At 39.5% G+C, this 22,333-nt stretch overlaps 1 protein-coding gene across 1 annotated transcript in view; it reads right to left on the reverse strand.

Annotated features, from left to right (window-relative positions):
- Positions 1–2,050: 2,050 nt before the first annotated feature.
- The window catches only part of ngfb (nerve growth factor b (beta polypeptide)), a 28,504-nt gene continuing 8,221 nt past the window's right edge, over positions 2,051–22,333 (reverse strand). The window contains exons 2-4 of the mRNA XM_032514352.1: positions 8,874–9,018; positions 2,997–6,626; positions 2,051–2,647 (exon numbers count right to left, since the gene is read on the reverse strand). Coding sequence (XP_032370243.1) covers positions 6,022–6,615 — 594 coding nt within the window. The 5' untranslated portion in view covers positions 6,616–6,626; positions 8,874–9,018 and the 3' untranslated portion in view covers positions 2,051–2,647; positions 2,997–6,021. The remainder of the gene's footprint in view (positions 2,648–2,996; positions 6,627–8,873; positions 9,019–22,333) is intronic.

Raw genomic sequence — 22,333 nt, forward strand, 5'->3', positions numbered from 1 at the left:
AAAGGCTGAATTAATTTGGAACTAAATATTTGGTCACACCAATGTTTCCACCTTGTGGACAGACTGAGAGGTACAAGTACAGCTTAGTTAGTGGTTGGAATACACTACGATGGAAGATGTTATTGTCGCTCCTCCCAAACGGGACCAGTTACATGTGTGTGTCTTTCCATTTTGAAATTTGAATTCTGTTTGCAGTAAACGTAGAAATTATTATGATTGTTATATAAGAAATGCTACAATTATCATTCATTTTTCTGTTGCTTGCTTTTACTTTTTATCCTTTCATTTTTTGGTTAAGATAGCAATCTTAGTTCAACGTCCAGGTCCAGCTTTTTTTTATGAAGCTTCCAAGCATATCTTACGTCTTCAATATGAGCTTTTTATGTGAAACTATATCCAAGATCCTGAATCCCACTCAAATAATTATAATAGCTTTTTCTGCCCTAAACATGTGTTGCCCACTACATTGATTTTTATTTTAGTTAGTTACATTAAAGTTACTTTGCGTATTAAGATATTTAATACAAAATATAATCAACAAATGCATGATGAGGAACTATTATGGATTAATCTACCCTGCAAGTGTATACAATGGTTACAATCAGCTCCACATTTGCCATGCAAATTAACACATTGTAATAATTATTATAATCCAATGATATAATACAGGCCTACATGGTTCTGAAATGGCCCATATTTGGATACTAATAAATTACTACTTTATTTCAGTACAATTTTAAATGCGGGATTTTAACTTGCGACAAAGTATCTCTTTACTGTGGTGTTGCTACTTTAATTTAAGTAAAACATCTAAAGTTGTTTTTGCCTGAACATGAACTCAGCGGGACGCATGCGCAGTACACCCAGTCACCCAGTCACCCAGTAGCTTTTAGCTGCTAGGGCCCTTTTGATTGAATTTCTTTTTGAATAACTGTCTATGCTTTTGCCAACCTCTTTGCATTGACTGTGAGTAGGTCCACATATACGTTATGTTTCTCTTGTAAAACACGGTTTGTGATGGTAAAAACAGAGACGGTTCATTGTTAGATGGTGTACTAGCAGAGAATCACATTGTATGAGCAACAAACCTCACGTTTTGGCACGTTTTATTAAATTGATGAAGCCTCAGTGCTGCTTTTACTTTGTAAATGAAGCCTATAACTAAGTGGCTTAACACCTTAACGTGCCGGACCACGTTATATGTATATACTGTATATATATATATATATAAATATATATACAGTATATATGTGTGTGTATACGTATCTTTTTAATATCTGATCCAATCATAGACTATCTATTAATTAATGGTATACAGTCTATAGATCCAATACAAGTATTATTTGAAGACTTGTTCCACTCTTTGACCTCTAGAAGGCAGTGTTGTATATATGCATATATATTTCCGAGCATTGCTTTTGAATTTGAAGTAAACTAGACAATAATAAGCTAAACAAGTTGTTTCTGAAATAGTATTTGCAGTTGGCAGGTGTAGGCCTAAAGCTCAAATTGGGATACTTTAAAAGTCTTAAACTCTTAAAAGTCTTGTTTTCCTAAAACCCCCGCAGCCTCTTGGTTTTTGTTTCCACTTTACCTCCAAGCTCTCCTAAATGTCAGCTGTGACAATACAACAAATTGGCTTTGAGCCTAAAAAAAATCACTATACTGTCGCTGTTCCTCGAGTAGAATTTGTTGTGGGCTGACAACACTGAAATGTCACTGTCAAAACAAAGAAAATGGCACGCCGTGATATCATCAGCCACAGTGAGCTGATGAATCACATGAAGTCTTATTTATGTTCATGTCTTTTTCCTTTTGTTTAATAATCTCCTGTAGAATAAAGAGCAGGAGAAAAACACAAAACAAAGCCAAACCACTAAATTACTGCCAGTAAAATGAAGCCATATGGGTTTTCTCTTCATTTTTCCATCTAGGCCAACAAAACAAACATTTATTTTTCGTGTCAAGGAGGTTCAAGGGGTCGCTCAGTCCTCAGGCTCTGAAGAAGAACAGGCGTACCAGCTATACAACAAACTTCATAAAACACACAGTGCATGTATACGTGTTTAATAAATAACAATCAACAACAACATTTTAACAAAAAGTATGCTTATGTCAGACCTGGGTCAAATTGTATTTCCAAAGCGTGTGGGTTGCATCAGTCTACTTACAGTGAGTGGGGTGCGCTGTAGGAATATATAATGAGTGGCAGAAAAACACTATAATCAACATGATTGAGTTGCTAAAACTCTGTCACTAACTTGGCTGCTGTTTAAGGTTTAAGACCCATGAAATCATGTAGTTTCTTAAACACCACTGCTGTGTCTTCACACGTTTGAAACGCGCCTGTGGTTTAGGTAAAACTTCCTTTAAACGGTCTGTGGTTTAAACCAGTTCCTGTGTCTTGTAGTGGGCACCTAACTGCCACCAGAGGTCATGGGATCTGAGGTTTGAACAACATCTGCTGCAGAGGTTGAAAGGAGGTTAAAGGTCACGTGGAACTAGACTGATATGATGAAAGGATTGAGTGCTTTGCGCACATGGTAGAAGTTGGACTTTTAGGGCAGAATGCATTTTCTGCCAGGAGTCTTGTTTAGTCAGCAAACTACTGGGTTAGGTTTAGGAAAATATCACGGTTGGGTTAACCCTTGTGTTGTCCATCCGGGTCAAAAACGGAGACACATTTGACATTTTTGTCCCTTCTTCAGACCTTATTTCACTAGCACCACCTTACTACCACTAGTTTTACACTACTTTTTAGAATTCATGGTAAATAACCCTCATTTATATAGAATTACACCTAACATTTGAGTTAAAAAAAGCAGAAATTAGGAATTATTTTGACAAATAGTTAAAACGTACAGATGAGTTTAGTTAGAAATGAAAGTGATCAATTGTATTTGCAGAGAGCGTTGTATGGAATTCTACCCATATTTCAGAAATAGAAATTTTTTAAAGGGGTCAAATTTGACCCGAGGACAACAGGAGGGTTAAACTAGACCCTTTCTAGCAGGAAAACCCCAGAGGATAACTTCTCCCATGTACATTGTTTACCTTTGCTAGCTGTCGGAACATTGATTGACATTAATTGGTGACGCCTTTGTTCTGATTGGACTCCCAGAATTCCTCTCTGGTTCATAAAAGGACCAGAGACAACAACAATAAGGAGAAGCCTTCACCAAACAGCAGACATTTACCTCAACGGAAAGGATTTGCTAGCCAGGAGAGGTTTTATCTTTCTAGCTGTGCGATGGCCAGCTCCTTGCTGCTGGAAGGGAGATAATGGATTGGACTTTCCCAGATGGTGGAAATGGCGTCAGAGCAGAAATCCGAGAGTGAAAGTGGAAATGAGGAAAGGGGAGGATTTGAAAAGAAAAGAAAACGGAGTATTTATTTTAGAGATTCCACACAGTCAATGAGAAAAGAGAAGACATCTCTTGTTGGGATGATGATGTCAGACAGGAAGGTTTGGGGGAAACCTGGAGATGTACGATCAGTCAGGATTACAAGAGGTGGGATGGTTATCACTGAGTGTGTATCAAGAAGTCAGAGAGATAGAGCCCTGAGGGTTTGTGTAGTTGGAGATTACAGCTGTGTGACTTGCTTCCAGACACCGAGCTGTGTGCGCATCCAGATGATGTTAGAAACCCAGACATGATGGCATTTGGTTTTCCAAATGTATCTGTGATTTCCACAACAGGTACACACACTGGTACGTCTCGTATAAGTAACTGCTGTTAGGAATATGGACATGTTGCTGCATTCTGTAGAGGAGTCACAAGATGTGGGAGATGCAGGAAGGACAATTGCTATGTGAAGGAGTGAAGAAAAGACAAGCAAAGGGCCTGCACTGTGCTGGAAATCACCATGCTGGGTCATGCACAGTGTCAAAAGAGAATTAAGGAAGTGAAAGTGGATAAGCTCAGAGAGAAAAAAAAAGAGATTATCTTGCTGAAGCTGCTCAGGATACCTGCATGGACAAGAAAGGATCTGCCATTTATTGGCATGATGTAAATTTTGCTGTTTAAATTCTACAAGTGACCTGTGGAGGGCAGCAATAAGCCTTTCCTGCGTAGTTTGCCACAAATTTAAACAGAAAAAGAACGCCCTGCATAGCATTTAAGCGCTGTGATTGGCCAGGCATCCATGCCAACACATTCAGGTCCAATCCCCTGACCAATGGGCTGTCCAACCCTAACAACTGGGAACATGGGCCTGTACTTATCAAACTGCTTGAAGTGACAGTAGGGAGTGAAAGATAAAAGCAAAGCTCCGTGACAGCTGAAATATAAGAGAGCTCTGGTTGGCTCTAAAGGGTAAATGAGTGACTGCATCACAGAAACAAAGGTTGGTGCACACATTTCAAGGAGTGTTTTATGATTATACAAACTGTTATTTTGGCTTCATGATGGACCAAAAATGTATAAAGCCACATATATAATTTAGAAAAAGAAGGAACATTTGATAGGGTGTAACAACAGTTTGTTTAGATTTTTTGCAAACAAGAATGATAAAGCTGGCTTTAATTTAGTTGGAATCATGCATGCATCTTTAATGTGCAACTAATTCCTTATTATAAATACCAGCATCAGATGTTCTTTCCTGCTCCAGATTTATTTTCTTTATTGCTTAATTTGTAAACAATTTATTTCACATGGAAACTGGAAATAAGATTTCACACAATCGCTTAACCCTTGTATTGTCCTCCCGTCAAACGTGAACTTGTCCTTCCGGGTCAAAATTGAAAATTCACTTCTTCTTTTTTTCTGCATTTATGTCGTTTTTCTATGTTTTTAAAAACTTTTTTAACACTTTTTTTCAATTCATGGTCAATATACCTAATTTAAGTGACATTATACGTAATGTTTGAGTTTGAAAAAAGCTGTAATCATGAATTATGTTGAGTGGATCACAGGCTAGTTTATGTCCAAGTTTGGATACTATAATAAAGCTATTTAAAAAAAATGAAATTAAATAAAACAACAAAACAATTCAATTAAAGTAATCATTCATTTTACCATTGCAGAACATGAATGCATGGATGTACAGTATATATTTTATGGATTCCATGCTACATACATGCATGCATTCAAGTTATTTTGGGGCAGTTTGGTTGGAAAAAATCCATATTTCTTATATAAAAATGTAAAAACGGGTCAAAGTTGATCCGAGGACAACACAAGGGTTAAGAGATGCTCCTAAACTTTACTCTTCTTCTTATCTTTAAACTGGAGTAAGTCGCTAAATAAATGTGTCTTATTCTTCACACTCAATTAAGAATTCTATTACCCCTAAATTTACTTTTAGAGCTTTCTTAAATCTTGTCAGATCCAAGATGGACCGTTTAAAAAAACAAAAAAATAGAATCAAAATCGATGCAGAGATATATCGTCTTTTTTATTCCATGCATTCTTCTTTCTTATCAAAACCTAGTGCCTATATTACCCACAATGCAACACTGATGCATCCTCGAGCCGCTAACCTCTAGCAGAGATGAGGAGCCAGCTACAGAGAACTGGTAAGCTCACTTCTTGTCACTCTACAGCACAGCCCCATATTCTTCAAACTTGTAGTCTTCCGTCTCAACGGACTCAAGTGACCTCACTTGAGACAATTTATTAGCTTCCTCTGGAACCACAAAAGGCTTTACACAACTTTTTTCCACTTATGCAGTAGTGCGTGGAAATAGAGTGATCGAGTTCCCCATTCAAGTGTAATTCTTAGAAGTTTGATAAATAAGGTTTCTGTGTGCTTTAGACATCAGCAAGCTGAACCTGTCACAAACTGCAGCTAGGCTAGTCAGATGCTAGGTGACACATCAACATCAGCTTAACGTTTAGTAGGCCGACTCCTAAACAGGTAAAAAAGCCCGCTACAGACAGATACTATTTGACCCAGGTCTGGTGTATATACATGCAGTCCTAAAACTTTGACATATATCAATAATTTACTTTGTGCAGAGGGTGAAAAGGCTTTGGTGATGAGTATGTCTGTGTTTGTACTGTGTTTGTGCGTGTGTCTTCACTGCCTCCATGACTTGCGGCTAAGCACACACACGCAGGCCACGTTGATGCGTATGAGCCTCCACGCGACCAGTTTCTTAAAGGAAGTCAGCGCTCGTACAAAAGTGTGTGAGTTGGTGCAGTAGGAGTTCCAGTGTCTGGCATCAATTCCCAAACAGCCGGAGCTGCCTGAGCGGGCGCTGTGACACGTTGTCTCAAAGAAGTACTGCTTCTTGTTGACATTGTTGATATTCACGTCTGGCAGCACTGTCACCTCGTTGCCTGAGATGTCCGTGGCTTTGGTCTTGTTGCCCACCCAGACGCTGATGCTCTCACACACCGAGTAAACTCCACGGTGCTGGGGCTGCCCAGCACGCCTGCGGGCCCTCTTGCCGGCACCCTGGGACTCTGCCAGGTCTGCATCAGGTGGCTGAGCGCTGAAGAGCACCCTGGGTGAGTGGTAGCGGCGCTTGGTGAAGAGTTTGGGGTCCACCGTGGGGATGGAGTTGGAGTTGTTGGAGTTGCCTGGACACTGCTGCTGTGCTGCTCCTCCGATGGCGGCCACAGCCTGGGCACTGAAGAGGAGGAACAGGACCAGCATGGACGACCTCATGGGCACGCAACCTGAGGGTGTCAACAAGCACAGGAAACACTCCTCTTATTACTCACACAGTGCTTTAAAGGAATACACTTACGTTCTGGGCAATTCTTTCCCTACTTATCAACCCAAAAGAAAGCTCATTGGCTTAGCAGCATTCTGTCAGACATGGTTTATAGGAGATTTACAGGAGTTTCTTGGTCTCATTGAACACAGCTGCAGGCTAAGACCTTGTGTCAAACACGCTAAATGGCATTCAATTTTTGATTTAATAGGGAAACTTTATTTATTATGCTTAGATATTTTGTATTATTTTCTGTGTTCAGCATCACTTGCATTATTTTAAAGATGAATACATTGAAGCTTGAATATCAGTTTTTGCAGAAGTTCGCTTTCAAAGATATCCACGATTTGAGCTGAGCTCGTCTAAACTAAAAAGAGTTTGTATTTGCAGACATGAAAAAGGATCAGAATGATTTGTAAGCAGGAGGAATATAGTATAATTCTCCAGAAACAGAACTGAATTCCCTTTGTGGACCAGTGAAGAATATTGTATAAAATATCAGAAATATTATATAGGGTTGGGAATCACCAGAGGCCTCACGATACAATATCATCACGATACTTATGTCACGATACAATATTATTGCGATTTTAAACATATTGTAATGTTCTGCGATATATTGCAATTACCTTTTTTTCCAATTTTAAATGATGTCCCCAAAGGGAAACCTTGTCAACACCCGTTATCTAAAAATATGCATTTCTCTGTTTTTTCATCTCACTTCAATTTTATTGCTGCAAAATGGGATTGTCAAGCAGACAATCAGTATGTGTGACCAACACATACTGCATATAATATTGCGATGCTATGCACCCACCCCTAATATTCTATACAAAATACATCGTACATGAAAGTTATCCATGGAAGTGTGTCACATTACCCACAGGAATCTAAGAGACATCCCATCAGTTTCTCTTTTCATCACACACCACAACATCGACAGGCTGCGTGCTGCATTTAACACAGTACAGCAGGCATGTTAACACCTGCGATGACTCTGCTAGCAGGCTCTGTCAGGTAGGTTTATTATATTCCACGTTGGCCTCAGGTGTCAAGTTGAGTGCTTGTGGAAATTGTTGGCACAACAAATCAAGAGAAAAACCATAGCTTGTACAAAAGTGTATCATGTGAGCTATGATTACACCAATAAATGCTTGTGAGGTCTGTCCAAGTCAGGTTAGTGTCTCTCCTCACAGCTCTGCTCTCTCTTACTGTGTGGAGCAACATTCGGACACGAAATGAATAATTACTGCATAAACTACAATCTTTTACACTGTGTGCCAATTTGGATTGCTGTAGGACAAGTAGGAAGGTTGCTTTACAACAGGAAGCAGGAAAGATTCGCAAAACAAGTTACAACTTTTACAGTCGAGCACAAGGCTGTTGAAAAGGAGAACATTTTTTTAAATGAGCACAGCAACTCCCCAGTGGCAACATCCATTTACAAAAGGAAGTAAAAGGCTTTTAATTTTGACCTACACAACAAAACTGAGACAAAATCACTGATGAGAAAAAGGATAAATATCAGTCCATGGTCTCTTTTTATGTCTAATTACACAAAGTTACCACAATTAGTTGGCAATTACATCTAAATTAATGAGATGTTCTTTTTTTATTTTATTAAACCTTTTATATGCAGCGCATACAAAGCTGATATGTCAGCAATTATTATAAAGGTTCACTGGAGACTGGGGTAAGCAAAAATGACTTAGTCCCTTTTATCACATGGAAGTGGTAAACATCCTCTGGAAGCTGAGAACCGGAAGATTCATTTGAGGGTTTTCTAGTCATGAGTCAGAAATAAAAATTGAAACAATGAATTAAGTAATTATGCTTCCTTTAATTATTTCCATGCTTACTAATTTCTCTTAAGTTGTTGCAGCAAGTTTTTTTTTTTTTTTAAGTCACCAAGACCTTAAGGAACACCATAGAAAAAAACGTCTTGTGATTTGGTATCAAAAACCTTTGGGCGCCCAGATAGCTCAGTTGGTAGAGCGGGCGCCCGTATAGAGAGGTTTACTCCTCGACACAGGGAACCTGGGTTGGACCCCGACCTGCGGCCCTTTGCTGCATGTTATTCCCCTTTCATATCTTCAGCTGTCCTGTCAAATAAAGGCCTAAAATGCCCAAAAAAGTATCTTTAAAAAAAACAACTGTCAAAGATTTCTGCAAGAATTCTATTATCCAGCCCATCCATCCATCTCTGTACCTTTTCGGGGTCTCCACGTGAACTGTAGCACCTAGCGGCTCCTAGAGGACGTGATTAGAGCTCACTGTGTTCTGGGCTCCTGCCATCATTCCCGGCTGTGGCCCCCATCCAGCCCACCTCTGTCCTCTGCCTCCACTCTGTATCCCTGTTGAGAAACAAGAAGAGAAAGTGTCTCACCCGGCTCATAAACTCACTGTATACACATTCTTGGTAACACCAGTACTGGGAAGAGAATGTTATTCCCACTCACCAGATCCTCCCATGTACTTACAGAAATCAAGATGAAGAACTGCATGTGTCAATCACCTGACATCCACAGAAACCAAAGCTAAGATATAACTCCTGAAAGCATTGTGCCTTACAGACTCTATTATACTCATATATTCTATGCAAGTAGTCGCTTTCCAACATGGCAGAGGAGAGAAGAAACACTGAGTATGTTATGGCTCATTTGGAATGTAAGCCATATATAAACAGAAGTGAATAGTCTGTAAATCTAAATGACACCGGTGTACTCCTGTAAATAATCTATGCCAGCACAGGAAGTCTTTTACGCTTTACGAGACATCAACAACGGTGGTCTCGCTGGCTGTTATGGGATTTAAACCTGTAACCTTTCCATTGCAGGACAGGCTGTTTAACGAGCGGGACACCCTGTTTTTGGGACTGTGTTAGTATGTTCTCTTATCCTGTAATGAAATCTAACGTTAACTCATTTTAGTCTTTTCTTCAGAATGCAAAGCAATTAACTGCTGTACTACCAAATTGCCGTTGTTGGTGTAAAACCTTTAAAACCTGTTATGCTACTAACAAGATGCCTATTCCAGCTGTGTATCCCAGGTTTATTTGTCACCACTGACACTACCGAAGTAGGTTTAAAGAATTGCCTCCATGCATACTATACATGTATTTGTAAATGTAAATGTGCTGTATTTATATAGCGCTTTTCTAGTCTTAGCAACTGCTCAAAGCGCTTTCACATCTACAGGAAACATTCACCATTCACAAACACAATTCATACCTGTGGCCGAGGCTGCCGTACAAGGTGCACTCGCTCATCAGATAACACTCACACACACATTCACACTCCGATGCAGCACCGGGGGCAACTCGGTTCAGTGTCTTGCCCAAGGACACTTCGACGTGGGACTGCAGGGCCAGGGACACCAACCTTCCAATTGGCAGGCAACCGCTCTACCACTGAGCCACAGCCGCTTGTAGACAGCTATTTAAGTATACGTACAATATAATGAGATGCTACGTTGATACTTCTTACCTCCACCAACAGGTCATGTAGCTGGTTCGGTTTGTCGCTTTGTTGGTTTCTTTGATTGTTTATTTGTCTGTCAACAGGATTATGGGAAAAAAACAACTGACCCGATTTTCTTGAAACATTGGTGGAAAGGTGTAATTTTATAGCCATTGAAGTTCATTCTTGGTCTTGGAAATAGTTTTGACAACTCAATTGTCACTGCCCGATGTGAGTCAGGAGCAGATTTGAATTGTGCATGCGTCACTTTTGCGTGGACTGAAGATGTGAGTTGCGCATGCGTCACTTCGCGACAAGTGGCATACAAGATGCTAAGAAGAGACTTCTGTAATGTCAATACAGTAAAATGGACCTACTTAACCAAGTTTGTTCACTGTTGGCTACAAGTTAGCATCAAACACAACATTGGTTGTCACTTGAACGGTGTTTTGAGCTAACGTTAGCAATCAAACAATCATAGATAGATATGAAAAATTTTGAAATGATTTCCATCTTCTGTTATTGTTTGTAAAAAGAAAAGTTTAATATTTTATGGATTTTACAAATTTCAGTATGACGCGTTTAAATCTGAGCATGTGCAACTCACATCTGCACTCGACGTACATCGGGCAGTGCCAACAATGCCGACTCAAGGTTGACTTAATGGCTTTTTTCAGTTTCCATCAGTGGATGGAGTTTTCTTAGTAGGAGACGGTTTTGTTGAAATGTGAGATTAGGGGCACTTTTAGGCCGTCTTCCTTGGAGGAGAAGTCCTAAAAGTGAGCTGAGCTTGAATGATAACAGACCCATCTACATGACTACTGAGGAAACACAATGTGCAAAAAACACAAGCAAAGGAGAAATAGGCTTTACCCATAACCTTTTATGATAAGTCGCGCCAGCCAGGAGCAACAATTAATGTAATTACATGGAGAAAAGAAATCACAACGTTTCCTCCCACATATTTTTTTCATGTATTCGCCTCAGTCCATAACATTAATGGAGATTTTGGGAATTGCCTTCCTCAGCACACACGTGTCAGGCTATAAAACATCTGTGTCTGCATGTATTGCTATGAATAAAAAAACAAAAATACTGTGAGTGCTCCCCAAATCGTTTGCACACAGAAGTATACAAGGTTGACAGGTTCAATTACAGTTTTTCTAAATGTTAGAGTTGACAGGAATGGACAAGAAGTGGGATATTCGTGAAAGACAGTACCTGAGATTTTGTGTAACTCACAGCCAAAAATGATGCAGCGAATGTCGGCAATATCATACAGAGGCTGCAATAATCCCTATACTTATGGGATCTTAACTCTGTAGTTCATCATAATTCAGTAAGCTACTTGACTTGCTAGTTAATACTAGCAGCTGAGCCACAAAAACACAGCGATTTACTATAATATATATGTCATAGATCAACAGCACTACAGTGGGGAAATACAGAAGTACCAACTCGTGTCATGTATAACTAAAGCTGATATCTGTGAAAAGAGATACATTTTTGTGAAAATAACAAGATGTGAATATGTGTGCTTTATGTTATTATTTTGAAGCTGCAACATTGTTATTTTAATATCTCATGCAAAAGAGCAATCACGTTAATATAGAACAAATCGAGGATCAGATTCTGTCCCTCGACACACAGCTGTAACAGCTGTACTCAGTGGTTAAGAAACACGCAGTCGGCAGTCTTGTAAATGGTGAGAGGAGAATGGCAACATTCATTCAAGCTACTAGGTGGGCTACAAATATGCACATAACGCCGCTGTCCAACATTAGTGTGCACTGGGGCATCCCTCATCACACTACTCATTGAGCCTTGAAGCAGATGGGCTTCATTAGCACACGGTCACCTGATGATGGCAGAGTGGAAAAATGTGGCTTGGTCAGAAAAAGGTGATGAAACAGTGCAACAGTGAAGGAGGTGGCACGCCTTATCGTAGGTGTCTCTGTGAGTAGTAGTAGTAGTAGTAGTAGTAGTAGTAGTAGTAGTATTTTCGGTTTGAATTTAACTTCCTGACAATGCTTGTCGCTTTCCAGACCTATCCCAATAAAACTCCATTGGGTCAGGATGATGTTAACCCTTGTGATGTCCACCCGGGTTAAAAAATTGACAAACATTTGACATTTTTGTCCCTTTTTCAGACTTTTTTTTTGGTTTTCACTAACACCACCTTACTGTACTTTTTGGAATTCGTGGTCAATAACCCTCATTTATGTAGAATTATACCTAATATTTGAGTTAAAAAAGCAGAAATTATGACTTATTTTGACTAATAGTTAAGATCAGAGGAACGATCAGAGGAGTTTAGTCAGGAATGAAAGTGTATTTGTAAGTCAATTGTATTTGCAAAGAGAGGTGAATGGAATCCAATTCATTTTTTGTGGAAATTTAGTTAAAAAGAAACCCGTATTTCAGATATAGACATTTTTGAAAGGGGTCAAATTTGACCTGAGGACAACAGGAGGTTTAAACAGATTGTTTGCAGCCCAATATGCCAATGATAACACTGCAGGAAATGCTCTTGAATCAGAATGAACAAGATCCTTGTGGAAGATTTCCAAGACCTGGCTATTCCTGGGCGCTGCTCTTCACTTTCATTTGGGACAAATGTTAGAAGTAAAGCAAAAAGCGTTGTTATGTATTTCATACTGCTACAGTAACTCCTCATACCCACCACCTAATTCTATTCCTTCAAGTGTAATTTTTCTATTTTATTAGCAACATCCACAACCTGTATCCTCACTTTATTTGTGATTGTGTCTCAATACACTGTGTATTCTAGTTTTTGTTGTTACTAATTTATACTGTGTGTCTGTTGTCATACTTTTGCTGCTGTTTTTGCTGCTGAGCAAAAAGCTCCAGAACAGCTACTAAATAGATCTTGAGGTGATATTGTTTTGTCAGCAGCTGTTTTCAATACAAAAACAAAGCCACACACTATTATAAACTATTATAAAGAAGATCTGTGTGGAGGAGTGGGCCAAAATCCCTTCTGCAGTGTGTGCAAACCTGGTGAAAAACTACAGGAAACGTTTGACCTCTGTAATTGCAAACAAACGCTACTGTACCAAATATTAACATTGATTTTCTTAGGTGTTCAAATACTTATTTGCAGCTGTATCATACAAATAAATAGTTAAAAAATCCTACATTTTGATTTCTGGATTTTTTCTTGTCTTTCACAGTGGACATGCACCTACGATGACAATTTCAGACCCCTCCATGATTTCTAAGTGTGAGAACTTGCAAAATAGCAGGGTGTTCAAATACTTATATTCCTCACTGTATCTTGTCAATTGGTTATCCAACCAACTGACAAGATGCATAACTGGGTGATTGGTAACACATTGGTTGATAATTTCAAGTATGCTGATGATCTGGCAATTTTCTCTCCCAGCAGTACTGGTTTTCAGCAGCTACTGAATATCTGCTGTGAATATGAGGTGAAATATGATGTGTTGTATAATTCCTAAAAGAGTGCTGTCTTTATATGTAGGACAAAAATCTTTGTTATTTTTTCAAGTGATGAGTGTCTGTAATAAAATGTAATATCTGGGTCACTACACTAAAGTTATCTGGTGATAAGGATACAGGCAGTGTTGCATATTATGTGACCAAGCTAACATGCTGGTAAGAAAATTCCACATGAGCACGGAGGATGTCAACATCTCCTTTTTATACAGCTCCCTACTCCTTGTGACTAAGTTTAAATAGGCAAGCATGCAGAAGATTAGGTTGCTTATAATTACTGTATGAGGATACTGCTCAACAAATCCAGGTGCTAGTGCAAGTGACCTGTTTTGTGATGCAGGGTTCAGCACCTACAAAATCATTAATCGTCTGAACGTCTTCCAGAAAAGCATTGTTATGCTGCTGGCAAAGCCTAGGTTCAGTGCCATACATCCCAATCATCACTATGGAAACACTGGTAGCCTATACGTGTCTTTTATAGAAATGCCTGTGCCTAATGTCTGTGTCTTCTGAATGGACCTTAAATCTGGCAATAAAGTTGATAATGATGATGATGATGAAGTTGAAGATGATGATAGTCACATAAACCTATAGCATTGTGACATTACCCAGGAAAGTGTTAAGTGTTATTTACAAGCTGCTTGAGTGACAACTAATGTAACATTTAATAGTTCACCTGCCAACTGCCATTATGTCGATACATGACATTTTATTTGTGTTTGTGCTGTGTTCAAGGTCTCCATTCTCAGCCGTCAGTCACATCACCTGTCAGTCACTTCAGGCCGGGGGATACAAACTTTTGTAACTCGCTAGCTAGCTAACATGAATAATTACCCGAAGGGTTCATCAACGCTGAGATGCTGAGAATCACCACTTCGTTTTATCAAGCTAATGTAAGTAGCTAACTGTTTGCTGGTGATGTTAACCTGCTTATCGTGACGTTTTGCCATTGTTCAGTTTGTGTTTGTGCTTGGAAATTAAACTATCAGGCCTCACAGGCTGCTAGTTTTGTTTCATGGTTAACGTTGGCTGTTTTGGTGTTTGCTAGCTGCTAATATCTGCTAGGCTATATGTTAAGACGTTATGACAGTTGCATGCGCCATTTGCGTAAATTGTAAATCAATTTCTTGTTGTTTCTGAGCTTATATTTCGTTTGTTAGTCACAACTATTTTAATGTTGAGAGATAAGAATGTATTCGTCAGTGCTGAAATGGTTTTGCATCGTATTTCCTTTTTTGTTGTTGCTGTTGTCTCTCTCAGTACGCTTAATATTAGGCTAAATGTAGAGTATTTATAATGGGTACGTGACAACTTATTTAGTATTCCTCATATTATTGTTTGCAGCATAGCTTGTGTGTCTTAGCTTTGCTGCTATGCAGATATTTTAATCAACAGGAAAAACACACTGGTGCAAATAACTACATTAATGATGCTGCCATACCACTCAGTAAGCATGCGCAATAACAAAGTCCTGATTGTTTAGTTACACCTGCTTTCTTTGCTATGACATTTCGAACTGTCTGCCTTGAAAATAGATTAAGCGCTTATATTTCTGGAATGGTTGGCCTGGCCCACATGTAGAAGGTGCTTACTAAAATGTTCAATCTCAGTTTCCTGAGTTCTCCTATTGAGTCTACTAAAAATGTATTAAGTTTCACTTGATAGCCTCTACATTATAGCAGCTGTCTGCTTCTGTAGCTAAGTTTTCGAGGATGGCTAGTAGGAGTGCTCTCTTCGCTGACCATACTGAGTTTGTTGTGTGCTTTAAGAGGTGGTGACATCAGAACTTAGACACCAAATATCTACTCTTTACTCTGTCCCTCACACAATGAAACCAGTTATTGTAAGGGAGCTGACTGAGGGCCAACCTGTGTGCCTGTTTAATTTTAAGTTGCACTGCTACACTCATACATGAAAACTGTATTACTTATTGCAACACATTATATCAATCATGTGCACACTTTTCAGCAGAGTTTTAGTATTGTGGTGAAACGTTTGGTTGGTTGTTGGCTACAATATAGTCTATATTAGTGGTGGGGTGGTAGTAGCTCAGTCCATTAGTATTTTGGTTGGGAACCGGAGGGTTGCTGGTTCAAATCCCCGTACGGACCAAAGTATGGTGGTGGACTGGTAGCTGGAGAGGTGCCAGTTCACCTCCTGGGCACTGCCAAGATGCTCTTGAGCAAGGCACCTTTCTATGGGCAGCCCCCTCACTCTGACATCTCTCCATTAGTGCATGTGTGTGTAATTCAGGCCTGTGTGTAATAACAACAGAATGAAAAGTGTAGTTTCCCCTTGTGGGATTAATAAAGTATAATAAATAAAAAATATTATTGGCGTTTCTATTTCTATTCTATTGTTTCGGCTCTCCCGGAAGTCCCGCCGGATGTACCTCATTTTTGGTAGGATGTCCGTCACCTTCCTCTGTCTTTGTGTTGGCGTTCTAAACTCATTTAGGCCCATTTCTGAGGACTATGGTTAACTGCTCCTTTAGATCTCTGCAGGGTAAATCCAGACAGCTTGCTGGACTATCTGTCCAATCTGAGTTCTCTCTTGCACGACTAAAACAATTTAGGAATGAGCACGTTCCACCAAAACAACTTTCTTCCAGAGGCTATTTTGCAGCGGCACCGTGGCTCTCTGTCCGGTGCTTAGTGGCACCCATGACAATTGTGATTGGTTAAAAGAAATGCCAATAAACCAGAGCACGTTTTTCTCCTATCCCAAAATGCTGTTTGGACTAGCCAGACCCTCCTTTGCAGGGCTGTGGAGGAAGATCTGGCAATTTGAGACCAGCAACTAGGGTTGCACAATGTGTTTTTTTTGTCATCATCACAATATCAACTGGCGCAATTAACCCATCGCAAAAGGCTGCAACATATCGCGATAGACAGTAAGAGAAGCTTGGTGTTAGTTAAAAATATTGGTAAGCTGCACTTTAATATGTAACAGTTTTTTTTTTTTAGAGGATACTAGAGGACTGCATTGGGATTGGGATCCCGGGGGTCCCCAGAGGACCAAACACAAATATCACAAGAGCAGGGGGTTTTAATAGGGACTGGCAGCGGGAGGTCCAAAAATAGACTGCAGGTCCAGGAATCCTGATCAGTGCTGTAACCGACTGTTAGCTTTGCCTAACTGGGTTTCATAAGAAAATCAGTAAGGCTCACGGGGCCTAAACAAACGCTTTATTAACACTCTTCTACTTCCTATCTCTCACTTCTTTCCCGGGGCACTGTGTCCCGCCCCTTTCTCCTAAGGTGACCTGAGGGATCCAATCACAACAGGGACTTTAACTTGAAATTGGTTAGAGTGCCTTAAAAGAATGGGAATAAAACAACCTAAAAAAAACAAACCACAGCCAAGAACACGTTCTAAAATAAGTAATTATGCTCTAGAACGTAATTTTGCCACTTATTGATACTACACAGTAAAATAACTAGTTTCCCTGCAGGAGGGGGGAAGACAGAAAATCAATGGTCAATCCATTGACAATCAATCTACTGTCTGCCGTGCGGGCCAGACCCAACACAAGCGGCGGGAACGGGTAGGAGTGGGATTTAAAAACACGCACAGGGCTCTAGTGGGTGTTTTTTTTAATGTATGATGTTGTTTGATTTGTTCAGTAAAATAACACTGGAAATGATTGCCTTTCATTTGTTTTACGTTTTTACAAGCAATTTTAGCAGATTACCAAAAGCAGCAGAAATGAGTACACTTTAATATCTGTTTATTGCAAGTAATATTGTTATTGTGATATTCAACAACATTATTGCATATATTTTCCTCATATCGTGTAGCCCTACTAGCAACAGTATACATATTCAATTAATCATATTTTAAGATAAAATGCCAAACATTTCTTGGACCGTCGTTTGGACAAAACAAGCTGTATGATCCTACATCTTCTTGCGCTCTGGAAAATTGTGAATAAGCATTTTCCTGATATTTTGTCTGACCATTAGTTGTGTTAAGCTTCACCCCAGCATCCACCTGTAGATTTTGGATGGGGCGGGGGGGGGTTGTTTTTGTCCCCTTCAATCTATGTCGGGCTGAGCCTGTTGTTCTGAGCTTGGTGTCTGCTTGTCGAGAGTGAGTCAATATGTTGACATTTCTTGTTGCAGGTTAGTTTGAGGCTCCCGTTGATGCAGGTAGGCGGTGATGGCAGACAAACCGTTCTTCCCTCGCCGGTGGGAATGAACTCAATCTGTTTTGTGGTCTGTTAACCCTGAATGGAGAGGCCACCCACAAACACTGGCATACAACTCATTAGCTCTAATGGAGTAGGTTTAATGAGCCCCGTCTGGGATAACTGACAAGCAGCCTGGGGTGGCGTGGCACACAATCCAGTCTGTAGACCATGAACAATCTAGCTCTCTCTGAAAAAAATGGCTATGGCTTCATTCATATGGTAAAAGTCACACAGCCCTTCTAGTAACCTGATCCACCATGGCTGGCCTTTATTCAAAGAGGAAGGGAGGTGTAGGTGACTTTATCTGAAAGCCACCAATGGGCTTTGAATGACATGCTGCTCATTACGTTGATGTGGTCATTCATGCAAAACTGCATAGCTTTGTGCTGAATTTAAGCCCTCATACTCAGAGGTTTCTGCAATGACAGCCACAGTAAAATGTGGGGATCTTTATGAAATACATGAGTACTATTGCCTTTACACTGATGAGCTTGTAAACTATTGTCTTTTTAAGCTTTCTGTCTTTCTTTTCTTTGCCTTCTTTCCTTCCTTCCAAAACTGCATTGTCATTTAGTCTAGTAAAAATTATTATGTCCATGAATTTGATTCTACAAATAACAAAAATGCATGCCCAATAACTACCAAGGCATGCCCTACCTCCCTAATGTTGAAGCGGTGTAAATTCAGATTATTCTGACATCACATGAATGCAGCAAACGCCCAATCTTGCATTGTTAACGAAAGTGAAAAATAATCTGTGTAATCGCTAGAGGTGTGACAACATGCAGCTCACAAAACAAGACACGAGATTGGGTTCACGGGATCGAGACGAGATTTTAACACAATTTTACAGAAAACTACAATGGAGAAATGAGACTCAAAAAAATAGTCCTTTTTCAATCGAAAGTCCCAAAATTAAAACCGAGCACTGAAAGGTTTTCTTCTCTCCTGTATAACTAACAGTTATACTGTTACTTATTCCATATGTATGGTGGAAATAGTCTCCTCACTCAGAGAACCAAGGTTACAACATAACTTAGCGTTTTCTGGCAGTTGTTGAGACCAAATATTTTGTACTTGAATTTGTCAGTGTACAGTAGACCGAGAGAAATGAAGCTTATTTTACTATATATATATATATATATATATATATATATATATATATATATGGGGATAGAGACTCTAATGTTCTAATGTGTTATAAAGTGACACACGTTTGACAGACAGATGACATGTAGTAGGTGACTTGTGAAGACTTCCATTCATTTATTTTTTACATAACAGAAGGGTTATTTTCAATATTATCAATGATGTCACATCTCTGTGAGATTGTGTAGATTTTGTACTCAACAATCCTGATCTTAAAGTCATCTAAAGTGATGCAGACTTTATAGTAATGTAACTTTGTAACAATCACCTGAATTTTAAAACTTTTGAAAAACCTCTTAATTACCGTGAGGATGAATCGTTTCAAATGGCACTCCCTAACGATCATTTCTGGAAAAACAGCAACTTTCAAATCATTTTTTCCGCTTTGTGACTAAATTGCTAGCCTGTCACAATATTGCTGCTTGCCACTATAATTAGAGTTGAGTTGCTGCGTCAGGTTTCTGCCTCTGTCGTTGTTACAGTATGTCCTGTTTCTTGAGCCACTCACATCTTAATTGATGGATAGGAATCCACCAATTAACCATGCACGCAGCTCTGCTGTGGTGATTTCATAGATACAAAAGGACAGGCAGGAAGACACAGGAATTATGTCTGAACGTTACTACATGTGAGATTTGGCCCAGTGATTATTTTCTTCATAAGTCAAAATGAATAAAGAGCTGACTAGAATGGAAACTGTGACATTTTTAACGCCCAGTTCTTTCTACGGATACAAGCAAAAACCACTATGAAATATTCCACCATGTCAATTGGGTTGCACATAGCAATTTTCTTACTGCGGTTACCTCCCAAATGCTAGTAGACATGCTAACACATGGTATCGCATAGTCTGCTTCAGCACATGTGAACATTGCAACACATTTAAGGTTACCTTTTAAGAGCCTTTGCATACTTGCCTCAGCTTGTCCTCCAGTTGTAGGGAAGTGAAATCTCTTATTTTGTATTTTGGCAACTAGTCAAAGGAAACATGTTAAAAAAGGATAATGGCATGCAATTGAAGCACATCACTTTTTTTGCCTGATTGCTGTCCTGTTGCATCTAGTTGATGCAATTTTCTGTTTTACCTTTATCAGACAACTATGTGGGAAACCTTTTCCAACAAGAAATGACCTTTGGTTGAGAAATGGGGCCTCTGCTAGCAGTCGGTTGTGATTTAATGCAGATGTGTGAAAGTCTGCCTGGCACTGAGACCTAAAGACCCCATCGTGTCCAAACTGAGACCGAACTGAGTGCAGCCAAAGAGGAAACGTAGGGAGGGGCCAGTTAGTCAGCAAAGGCTCAAAGACTGGGGTCTTGACTTTTTTATCCAATGCTTTTAGTGATGCAACAGATGAGTAGAACTGAGTACATTTTGTTTTTTTTGTAACATCTAGATGACAATAGAAGTCTACAGTTTGTTTCCTGTGATAGGATACACAATCTCCAGAAATTATAATGTAGAGTTGTGATTTAGCATTTATAAGCTGAGTAGTTTCCACAAGAGGTCTTACTTCCTGTTGAACCACAGACTATACAGCAGATCACATGCGACTAAATCTATTGAACTTCATGGCGTCAAAGATAAGTGAAAACAGCTTGAGAAATAATGTCTCAGACATAATGTGCAAAACATCTTTCTTAGTATTGCTCAAACCGACGAGCTTTGAATGTTATCAGCCGTATTCTTTGTAATTAATTGGCTCATTAGGCCGTTGGGATCTGTTGGTATGCTGGATCACCATAGAGAGATTACAAACAATACAAACGCAGGAGTTTTACCCAGGAGGCCGCTGTTCGTGTCCTGTGTGAAACCAAAAGTTGAAACGTTGACTTACGTAACATACTTAACTTACATTATGTAACTTACGTTACATTATAAACATACATATTTTAACCCAAATAATTCACTTTTCAATTCAATTTTCCATGGCAATACTGCATCAATACACAGATGCCAAGTACCGATATTTAGTATATTAACTACACATGAGAATTCCACTTTTTGACAATGCTTGACAATCACATATACAATTTAAATGTGAGATGAAGAAACAGAGAAATTCATCTTTTTGGATAAAACACAAAGTGTCCACAAAGTGGCTGATAACAATTCAAACGGGTGGAAAATGGGGGTAGACTGAGAGATAAATGGCAGATTTAACAATGACAGTTTCATTACTCACTGATGGCTGTTTGAGCTCACTGCGCTGAGGAAACACAGCTGACCCCAGTCTCTATACACAATTTAAGTAAACACAACAGGCTCAGCGGAGAAACGGGCTCCGCTCAAGGACTCCAAATTAGTTAAATAAACTTTTACGACAATGACTCAAAAGGGTCAGTGTGTGTGTTGTTCAAAAATGTGGTGAAAGTTTAGTTTGTGATCAAATCTTGGCAGACCCCAGTCTCCTGAGATAAACTTCATATCCACTTGGGAATTAACTTTGGCCCATACAAGAGTTGAAACAGCCTTGATGACCTGTTGCTGTCTCAAGTTGTCCTGATGATAGTGAGTGCAACCCCACAGAAGTTTTTTTTTTTTTCCAGACTATGGCCAATTCAATTATTGGAGGACATTACAACGGCAGCTGCCAACTCAGATAGGGCTTGGACAGAATAGCTGCTTCAGTGTTTCCCACAGATTAGAAAGCAATTTGTGGTGCGAAGGAGGGTGGGGGAAAGGGGGGAGTTGGGGGCCCGGCACTCGGCGCCCCGTGTCGATCTTTAAAAAATAAATGTCAGATGAATGTCAGTTATTTTCGTAACAATCAAGTATCAAAAACTGAGGGGGACACGCTGTTGGATGTCTTTCTTCAATGCCTTAGCACATCTCTCTCGCTCTCTCTCTGCTTGAGCTGCACTGGTTGCAGCCTGAAAATATTGCAAAGAAATTAATAACAACGTATTACACTGGTCAGACTGTTCAGCTCTGTTTCACACTGATAGCCCCAGTTCAGGCTCAACACGGGCCGTTTTCCAGTCACGGAAAATTACTTTTCAATGGGCAACTCATCTGGATTGAAGCAGCAAAAATTCAGTGTAAGAGTAAAAAAAAAGAAAAAAAGACATTATTTATAATAAGTATATATACAATATACAACATACATATATACATATATACAAATATAATATTTGATTCACAGCTGCTAGATATAATGTTTGGACCTCGACAACCCAACTGCATTTTACCGCAAACTTGCGACTAGTTAACTTTCTAAAGAAGGCGCAATCGCTTGTTTGCCAAGGGTTGGGTCGGGACTCCAACATTAACACACTGACCACATTGTATTCAGAATATAAAATATTTTTTATAGCACTTTTTAATGTGGGATTGTGTAAAGGTGTTCACGAGATGCCAAAGTGTGTGTGTGTGTGTGTGTGTGTGTGTGT

The sequence above is a fragment of the Etheostoma spectabile genome, chromosome 4, assembly GCF_008692095.1.
Source record: "Etheostoma spectabile isolate EspeVRDwgs_2016 chromosome 4, UIUC_Espe_1.0, whole genome shotgun sequence".
Classification (NCBI taxonomy): domain Eukaryota; kingdom Metazoa; phylum Chordata; class Actinopteri; order Perciformes; family Percidae; genus Etheostoma; species Etheostoma spectabile.